Source organism: Pyxicephalus adspersus, chromosome Z, assembly GCF_032062135.1.
Source record: "Pyxicephalus adspersus chromosome Z, UCB_Pads_2.0, whole genome shotgun sequence".
Taxonomy (NCBI): domain Eukaryota; kingdom Metazoa; phylum Chordata; class Amphibia; order Anura; family Pyxicephalidae; genus Pyxicephalus; species Pyxicephalus adspersus.
Genome location: NC_092871.1, coordinates 9483785 through 9494428, shown reverse-complemented (window position 1 = coordinate 9494428; position 10644 = coordinate 9483785). Strand labels below are relative to the sequence as shown.

Here is a 10644-nt window from a genome sequence, read left to right as displayed (position 1 = left end):
ATAACACGCTATACATGTCACACACAGACACATTACATGTTACATCCATTGCTGTACACATGACACATGGCTCTGCTCCCATGTAACATCTTCCTGTTCTGTCTGCAGGGATCCATATTGTACAGGAGATGTACGGCTGTGAGCTGAGAGATGACGGCACCACTGCGGGGTATATGCAGTATGGATATGATGGGAGAGATTTCATGTATCTGGACACACAGAGAGGGATCTATATACCGACCATGCATGAGGCTCAGATCACCACACAGAAATGGAACAGCCCGGAGGAGAGAGTGGGGGAGAGATACAAGAATTATCTGGAGAATATCTGTATAGAATGGCTGAAGAAATACATTGAGTACGGGAGAGAAGATCTGGAGAGGAGAGGTGAGCGCACACTGTGTACAATGTATTCTCCTCTGCGGAGTGTCTGCTGCTTCCTGTACATTATATCTATAAAGAGGACCTGGTACTAGAGGATGATGGGTATACCTGGTGACACCTCTCACATTAGGCTCCTCCCACTATTGTGATAAATCCCGCCCACCATCCCAGGAATTCTCTCATTACTTCACATCATAAACCAGAAAATCAATTACAATGCAAAAAACATGAAGAATGTGTAATCCACACAAAACTGAATTTGTAATTACTCTCCATCAACTAGCCCACCCTGAATGGACTCATTGTAATTTCATTACAAATCTACAAATTATTATTTATTTTAGAAAAAATCACAATTCAACTGCTTCACCCTAGTTTAGGAACATATACAGGTTAACTATCAAAAATCCGGCAACCTCCGGACCCGAGAAATGCCGGCTTTAAGAAAATTCCAGATTATATTATACTTGCCCTCCCCCCACACACAGGTATGTAACAGCATGTAACAAGACCTAACAGCTGTTTGCAGAACAGCGCCATCAGTGGCCAAACAGTGTACTGCAGTCCCTGTATTGATTATGCGATCTGAACTTCATGCCGGAAAACTGAAGTAAATGTGTTATTGATGTCCGGATTTTCGATTGTCAACCTGTAATAACATTGCTCCACCCACAACTGAAAAATAAACTAATTTAGTACAGGAAAAATTCATAGAAAAAAGCAATAAATAGAAGCGATATTCTCACAGAAGAAATGAATAACAAGTGTATACTTCCTGTTATTGAATCGTTTAAATGTGAATGTAACATTGGACATGGTGAATCAGCTGGCTCTCTCCTATTGGCTGGTAGTTGTATGTAAAATACAGTTGTTACAGTGGGTTTTGCATGATTTCTAAAGCATGTGCAGTTATAAACCTGATACTTCCCTTGTGTTATTAATATTGATGTATATAGCACCAGCATATTCCATGGCGCTGTACAATAGTAGAGGCTAAGATGAAACATTCATACAATAACATGACACAGACATGGGTAATACACATACTACAGTCATACAGAATACTAGGGGATACATAGCAGGAAAAGGGAACCCAACTATACAGGAATATTGAGACACATTTGGAAGAAGAGTCCAACCAAAAAGAGCTTACAGTCTACACACACTTCCTGCTGTTTGTACGTCTGTTCTCTTCTGCGGTTTCCCCACTTCCCATCCAAACATTTTGGGGTGCTTCTCTCTGCATAAAGTCTCCTGCTAAAAAGGATGGCTCTGATCTGCCCCCTGCAGGTCACTATTTGGTATTGCATCCATCTATCACAGTGATAAGGAAGGGTCAGAGGTTTGTTTTTTTATCTTGTGATGATTCCTGGAGGGGGATGTGTTAGTCCCAGAACTACATTTTCAGTTACCTATATTTCACAATTCTAAAGAAATTGGGGTTCAGATAAGATCCGGCTATTTGTGACTGGTAGGTATGAATTTGAGGCACAACTCAGAGCCCAGCAGATCCACTCCCTGATGCTACGCCACTTCTGGCGGATGCTTTATAGCTGGGGTGCTGACATATGTTTGAGTACTAATAGCTATAAGGCTGCCCTGTGTATCATGAACATTTCAGGTTATTACAACTAACAGACTATGTACATATATATATCTATATATGCAACATTTTCACATCTGAAGTAATATTTTATTATTACAAAACCATTTGTAGCTAAATCTGAACAAAATATTCCCCATGTAGCCCTCCCCCACATCAGGAATAACTGCTGGTGTTGTCCAGATGATGACACATTGGGGATTACATTACCTTCATAAAACACAGTTATGTGAGGAAGAAGAGTTTATGTGTGTAATATTCCTTAGAAAAATAGAGCACTCCGCCCTTGTAGTGGGCACGGGGGAAAACATGTATTTATCTCACCTGACCAATTTATTGCCTGCAGAGGGTGGTGAGTAGTGAAATGGGCCATCAGATAGGTACGTCTTTTGACTTTTTTTTCCTAGAACTTTTAGTGTATAAGTGTTTTAGATGCAAGTACCTGTGTGCTGACAGGGGCACTTTAAGAATAATAATACAATTTTTTTAGTCCCACAAGTTTACAACAGAGAATTGAACAGTTGTTGCCATGTTTTGCATTGGATTGTTGTGTATAATAACCCCCTTATATTTCTGCCATCATCAGCTTTATATATTTCCTTTTATTTTATTCCCTTCTCAGTGCGTCCCGAAATGAAGGCATGGAAGCGTCCTGAGTCAGACGGGACAACAAGACTCCATTGCCTGGTGTACGGGTTTCACCCCCGAGCTGTGGATGTGAAGTGGATGAGGAATGGGGTAGACCATATTCCTTCAGATGAAATGAGTCCAATTCTCCCCCATCCTGATGGCACCTATCAGATCAGAGTCAGTGTGGAAGTGCCAAAAGGAGAAGAAGAATCTTTCTCCTGTCATGTGTTGCACAGCAGTCTGGGGGAGGATCCGGTCCGTGTGAATTGGGGTGAGTAAACGAGGAAAGAGTGAAAAAATTACCATGAAGTCTGCCTGAAACTTTCACAAATTATTCTAGAGACCAGACTAGAGAGGGCTGCTGAATATACAATGAGAATTCCACAAGTATTTGCTAACATATGAGAGGATGACCATAGCCCATAATATAGAACTGTGCATTTGTTTTTGCTGCAGCCCAGCTGGTAAGTGTGCTAGTAGAGTTTTATGTGTTTGGTTTGGGAATAACAATTTTCCACGTGCACCTTACTTAATTCTGTAGCTTCCAATTCATTGGATTCATGAGCTCTGAATTAATCTTCAGGTTATTTTCTATTACTATTAAATGTTTTATTTTATAATGTATCACAACCTGAGCTTCTCACATTATTCCCACCACATCATGTTCCTTTGTGTTTCTCTCCATCAGATCCTGACAATGGCGCCCCTATTGCTCTGATTGTTGCCATTGTCTGTGTTGTTATCGCTCTCATTGCCGCTATTGGTGTTGGAATATTTTTCTACCTGAGTAAGTGACAGATTTTGTTTTTTTTTTGTTTTTATTTTTTTTAGAATGTTATTTTCGTTCTGCCATAAAATAAATTAATTTCTCTCCTATCACTTAATGTGTCATTGGGAAAGTACGGAGGTTGCCATTGCTGGCCTCCTTGGGAGAATACTATTTGGTTGGCTATGTCTGATTTAACATTCAAATATAGATTTTTTTTTTAAAGTTTCCCTGGAGGTTCATAAAAAAAATGAGGTTTGTTTGCAATAGTTACCCCCCCCCTTCTACAATCTATTTTTTTATTTATTTATTTTTTCTGCCGTAAGATACTGTGTGTGTTTAGGATGGTATGCCATGGCAAAGCACCCCACGCTTCAAGTAGGTTGATGCAGAACAGTTCTGGTATCATCATGTCAGCACTGCTGTCTGGAAGAAATAGACATTTTGCATTATACAGACATGAGTTTGTTGCACACTTTACACGAGGACGCAGCACCATCTAGTAGTGGCCAACAATAATGCCCGACTATCATTCAATAGTAATTGACCCATCACAATCATCTCCAAATTACAAAATACTTTTACCAATGTAAAGAGAAAAGATACAGACTGAGCCCACCTGATTTAATATTTATTTTTTACAGAACTGTTTTAAAAATACCATGGATATATTTATTGACAGTAATTGAATAGGTGTTACATGTGTTGTGCTAGGTAATAATAAAAATTTTGGTCCATATTTAGATCAGGTTATATTGGAGTATACAGGGTACTTTTAAATTACAGACATAAAACACGAATGCTGTAAATGAGCATCATAATTTATTTCTATATTTGTTTCAGGTCAGAATCTCAGGCAGTATTAAAGACAAATATACTGTAAGCATAGCAGCCAAAGAACTAGAAGTTTTCAAAAGAATAGTTTAGAAGTTGCAGCCTCCATTATTATCTCCTGACAGGTTCCCTACAAAGAGTTTAAAAGGTCCTATAGAGTGTCAATCACAAAAATTACAAATTAGTAATTAAGTGAAAAATATTTGTACCGTCTCTTCAACTTGCCATTTATATTTAGATTAGGATGATGTAGGCCTACTCTGATGGTAAATATCCCATGCGAGTTACGGCATTTTTTTAGCCCTTAGTTTCTAAAGGTGCAGATCTTGTATTACAGTTTGTGAGGAGATTTTGTTTAGTGCTTTCCTGTTTCTAACACAATATTTTATATATTTCAGAGAACAAACGTGGCTACAAGACCACCAGTAGTAAGTATCCCATCATGTCCTGTTCTCTATGTATAATATGTGATTAGATAAGAGGTCCTGCAGATATTATTATAACCTTATTATCATTGCCAATCTTCTATTTTACCACACAATCCAACTTTCTGAGATGACAAAGAGCGACGCCTAGCACAAAGTATGTAGGAAAAGGACATGTCCTCTGTTCTGTGAGAATTGAAGAATTAAACATAAATTAAATGATTGGACATAATAATTAATGTTTTAAAAAGGAAGAAATGCAATTGTTTAGAGCAGTCCTTCTCAGCCCTGGAGGAAACCTTGATATCAGGTTTTGGGGAGCACCTAGAATATTTATGCAGCAGTTACAGTTATTGTGAATTTGACGGGTATGTGAGAGATTTATGAGATGATGAACACAATGTCTGTCCTCTGTGTATGGATGATTATTATGGCTTGGATCTACCTGGTTCCAGACCAACAAGATTGACATTATGGAGTGACCAGCCCAATCCCCGGACCTTAATCCAATTAAAAACTTGTTGGGTGACATAAAAATGCTGTCTCTGGGACCAAACCAAGAAATGCAGAAAAATTGTGAAATGTAGTCCAGTCCTTCAGGGTTGGAATACTTGTTACAGGTGCCAGAAATTGGTTGTCTCCAATTCTGAACATAACTGTATGTATTCCACCTAATTTTAAAAACATCAAACTCCACTTCAGTACTGTACTTTAAATGCACATTGGTGGAATTAATGATGACTTCCAAGGGCACAGAAGAATTTCATATACCATATATACCCGTGTATAAGTCGATCCGCGTATAAGCCGAGGGTGGTAAATGCTTCAGCTTCTGGCAAGTTTCAATATTCAAAAATAAATACCAATAAAATTGCATATTACAACCATAATACGTTAAATACCATAGTGAGAATTTAGTGGTTAGGTAGGTATACTACTTACCGTACCCAACCACTAAATTCACTTTAACCGCCCTTGCGGTATTATTCTGTCCTGAAAAAGTGTCTGAAAGCAGTACTACATTCAGTCACTGTAGCCCCCCTAGCATTCTACATCTCTCCGTATTTCCATGCAAAAAGAGTTACATTTTTTGCATGGAAATTATTTTACATTGTAGACCTATTATTCCTAGACATAACTCACCGAAATATGTCCTATATTTATTAATAAACTTTAAATAAAAAAAACACTAAGATCTGTAAAAAAAAAAAAAATATATATGTCATATAAAGATTTCATTGCACTGGACTCAATACAGCTATTTTGTAATGAATCTAATACAAAATTATTTATCCCAGCAAACCTGGAGCTGGCTGGATCACCCAGGTTTACTGATAAAAGTGAATCCTCTCCAGCCTTTGAGAGCCTTAATAAATCATGGCCATTGTCTCTTCCAACATGTCTCAGTGAACTAAGTCCACTTCTTCAGATTCAGAGACACACGAATTTCATATTGTTTCTCACTTATATTTATCGGCGTCAGTTATCTGACGCCCCATTGTTACCCCATGCTGTAAAGAAATGTTTAAACAATCCAGATTTGGACAATATTAGTCAATCCTCCACTATCCAATATATTGTCCATGAATGCCCTTACAAGTAATATGATACCATAAAGATGCTCATGTAAATATAGGTTTGTTAGTAAATATCATATAATTAAATCTAATAATGCCAAATATTCCTTCATGGATATTCATATTATCAGACATTCCCTAGTGGGAATCAATTACTATCAGTGACATACAATGACCTTTCCCACAAGGTAATGTCTAACTCCCTGCTGTGAAACACATGGAGTTAAAGAGGAAGTAAATTCAATAAAGGCCAAAACAAAAAAATCCACTTACCTTCAGTCCTGCAGCGTTGTCGATCCGTCCAGAGGTTTCATCCATCTTCTGCCGCCATCTTCTTCTCTTCCGGGTTCTTCTTACTACGTAACCTGACCAATGAACGAGAAATGGGGGGAAAACACTTGCCGATCTCCCTGTGCATGCTTTTTTTAAGGGCCTCACGGGATGTGTACCGTAGGTATTCCAGGAGGCTCTGCAGTCCCGGACATTCTCAGTCGCCTAGGCATTGGGGGCCGTTAAGTAAAAATTCTGTTTTTTTTTTTGTTTTTTTTTAACATAAAAGAGCTGTCTAGCCTTTTATCTAAAGTGAAAATTCTGAGGTACGCTTTAAGTAAATGAACTTCTGAACAACAGTAAAGAATACACAATACAGAGGTCAGGTTACATTGAATTAAAATAATCAGAAGCTCTGGAAACTACAAATAAAGATTTGTAACTGAATAAATATTTATTGTTCCTGAGAACTCTGACATGCTGCATGATTGGGTTTTGTAATTATTTAAATGTTTGTAAATAATATTGTATTTTAAAACAATATATAGGTTTATATAAGGTGTATTAGAGGGATTGGACAAAGTAATTATTGCACTAGAAAATATTTGAGCATTGTGTATGTATGGATTGCAAATATCATTTTGGTTATCTGTAAGGGTGGCAGGCTTCTAATAATCAGCAATGTAAGAGACATTCTTCCTACTGACCACCACGCTAATATACTGTTAGCTGGAGATATAGTAATTATGGAAGGGGTTACCCGAAGACCTGGAAGCTTTTTTTCAAGGGTTCCACCCATGTTAAAAAGAGGGATAACAGAGGAATATAGAGGGACCGAGTGATTTGGCCTTGTAGAGGGACAGTCCCTCAAAATAAAGGACATTATGCCACAAATAGAAATAATGATTATTTCCATATTATCATATCTCCGTACAGACTTCTCTGTATAGTGTGTGAGGAGGATGTTCTCTCTCTGTATTTTATATAGAATCATTGTATGATCATCATTTTACCATGATCTACACACAGACTGAATTACTTTATCTTTACAGCTTCAGATACCAATTCTGACGACTCCAACAACCCAAAGGCCTGAGGGTACATGATGGTGTGAGGACATCACAAGAGGAAGAGGAGATACAACTTTTATCACTGCAGATTTGGCTTGTTTCTGCTTGCTTGTAATATTGAGGCCACTAAAGAGAACCTGTCATGTGTTTACTTAATTGCACCTATTGTGTGAAGACTGACAAAAAACCCTCATAGAAGGTTCCCGCACATCTGTGAGATCACCAGCCCTGCTGTTATATGGCTAACAATGTGACACCTTCTAGATGTTAGGAATTGAAGTATAGAAATGATTTATGTACAATATCGGCTGATAAATTTTTTCTAGCATTGCATTGTTTCAATATTCACACAATATCTACAATAATGTTTGAGGTTTTTTCTTAATTTTTTCTTGATTTTTTGATATTTATATGTGATAGTTTTTGATTTCTAAATGTTTTTTTTTAAATGTAACTTTACACCTACTTTACTATTTTATCCTGGACACAGCAGTCACATTCTATAATCATTAAGTTGGGTGATGACCCCTATCAGCAGACACATGGTGATTCCCTTTTCATATCTGCCATGTCTCTGGCTGGGCTTTATTCAGTACACAGTTCTGTCATCCACACACATCGGAGCTCGGATTAGTGGAAGTCATTGGTTTCCAGCAGAGGATCTGATCATTGTGCAGAGCAATGTCCGAACCCAACTAAATGCTCATTGTGTGTATGAGAACTGCAAACATCATAGAGATAAGTGGACGTTGTCAGAAAATGATGAGAACTGAGCTGTGTCTGACACAAGACAATATTTATCACCCATCTTCCACATAGACATGTTATTGATCAGCTGATGTTTGTGTCACATTGCATCTTTACTATAAATTAGTATTTAGTCAATATGTATTAATCTGTAAGATTTGTTTGTTGTAAATTTTCTTAAAATGGAAATTGTTAATAAAACAGATTAGGTTGTCCTTTTGAGGTGTCTGTTTGTCTTTTATTTTTATTTTTTAAATGTACATTGTTCCTGGAATTTTTTAAATCTATCTACTTCATATTTACTCAGTATTTTTGTTTCAGTTTATGATCCTCACCAAGTGTTCTGTATTTGTATTAACATCTAAACTGAATCTTCCCCGCACTGACAGCAGAGGGCGCTCTGATAGTCCAAGGCTTTTCCTGCACTTGCTCCAGTTGGATTTCATCTGACTACTCAGCAGTTATAGTAACATTTTTATTCTAACATTGATATTTCCTGTGTGGTATATACTGTATATAAACGACTATTAGGCCCTCCTCACGTATGTGGTCAGAATACTTTTCAGTTTCCCGGACTTGACTGCATTTTTTATTTATAGGGATAGACAGGACCTCTTTTCCTAGAAAGGTAAATTCAATATACTGTATTAGTATTGAAAAAAATCAGTCTAAGAAGGAAAACTGTATACAGCAGCAGTAAATGGTTAGGCCAGGCCCTTTATCAACAGAAACATGATGAAAAACATGATGAAAAATGATCAGATCAGTTGGATCAGCTATGAATCAAACTGAACCATTTACTGAACGTTCTTTTCCCTGTAAGTAATGGACATGTCACATCTTTCCTGCCTGGGTCTAGCTCAGGGGTGGGCAAACTTTTTGGCTCAGGCCACAATGGGTCCTGGACCGGATTTTGGCTCTTAAGGTAGCAAAACATGAATATATATATAATATGATTCTTAGGCATACCTCCCCAAAATATGTCCAAAATTTATTAGTAAACTTTAAATTAAAAAAAAACTGTTAAAACGAGTGCATAAAAATACTACAAGCTGTAATATAACTGTACAGTAGTATATATAATATATAACAATGGCTCGGTGCGGCTGGTATACTTGTCTATTCAGCACAAGGTACGGACAAGTCCTGTGGGATCCATGCCTGGTTCATTTTAATGAACGCGAGTGAGCTTGTCCACATTGGCTGTGCTAAACACACGTTCGGACAATACACTGGCCGCAGGGCAGGCCAGCACCTTCAGGGCGTAAAGGGCAAGCTCAGGGCATGTGCCGTATCTGGAGACCCAGAAGTTGAATGGGGCAGACCCATCAGTCAGTAAGTGTAGGCGTGTGCACACGTACTGTTCCACCATGTTGCTGAAATGCTGCCTCCTGCTAAGACGTTCTGTATCAGCTGGTGGTTCTGGTTTTTGTGGCATGCTGACAAAGCTTTTCCACATTTTGGCCATGCTAACCCTCCCTTCTGAGGTGCTGGCAGTGCCCCAGCTGCGTTGGCGACTTCCTCCTCCTTTGCCTTCACCTTCGGTAATGCCATCAGCCGCGTCCACCAGCGTGCGCTTGTACTTGTGCATCTTATGATCACGCTCCAGTGACGGAATTAAGGATGGCACGTTGTCCTTGTAGCAGGGATCCAGCAGGGTGGCCACCCAGTAATCAGCACTGTTTAGAATGTGGGCAACTCGGCGGTCATTGCGCAGGCACTGTAGCTTGTAGTCGCTCATGTGTGCCAGGCTGCCCAGAGGCAACAACAAGCTGTCCTCTGTGGGAGGTGTATCTTCTGTGTCCTCTGTATCCCCCCAGCCATGCTCAAGTGATGCCCATGAGCTGCTTTGGGTGCCATCCTGCTGTGAACACGGTTCCTCCTCCTCATCATCCTCTTCCACCATCGCCCAAAGTGTTTTTTCAAGGAGACATAGAAGTGGGACAGTAACACTGAGGACAGAGTCATCGGAACTGGCCATGTTGGTGGAGTACTCGAAACAGCGCAACACAGCACACGTCCTGCATGGAGGCCCACTCATTGGTGGTGAAGTGGTGCTGTTCCGCAGAGCGACTCACCCGTGTGTGCTGCAGCTAAAACTCTGATATCGCTGCTGCTGCTGCAAGACTGCTTGTCTGTCTCTCCAGCATGTGCAAGGTGGAGTTCCACCTTGTGGGTACTTCGCATATGAGGCGGTGAGCGGGAAGTCCGAAATTACGCTGCAGCACAGACAGGCAACCAGAAGCAGGGTGAGAACGCCGAAAGCCCGCACATTCTGCAGCAGCTCTGACATATTGGGGTAATTTTTCAGGAACCTCTGCACAACCAAATTCAGCAC

General features: G+C 39.3%; 1 protein-coding gene across 1 annotated transcript in view; it reads left to right on the top strand.

The window, feature by feature from the left end:
- LOC140344342 (class I histocompatibility antigen, F10 alpha chain-like) overlaps nucleotides 1-7695 on the top strand; it is a 30515-nt gene extending 22820 nt beyond the window's left edge. Inside the window, exons 3-7 of the mRNA XM_072431431.1 lie at nucleotides 109-387; nucleotides 2610-2888; nucleotides 3306-3404; nucleotides 4616-4645; nucleotides 7542-7695. Coding sequence (XP_072287532.1) covers nucleotides 109-387; nucleotides 2610-2888; nucleotides 3306-3404; nucleotides 4616-4645; nucleotides 7542-7585 — 731 coding nt within the window. The 3' untranslated portion in view covers nucleotides 7586-7695. The remainder of the gene's footprint in view (nucleotides 1-108; nucleotides 388-2609; nucleotides 2889-3305; nucleotides 3405-4615; nucleotides 4646-7541) is intronic.
- Nucleotides 7696-10644: the final 2949 nt, after the last annotated feature.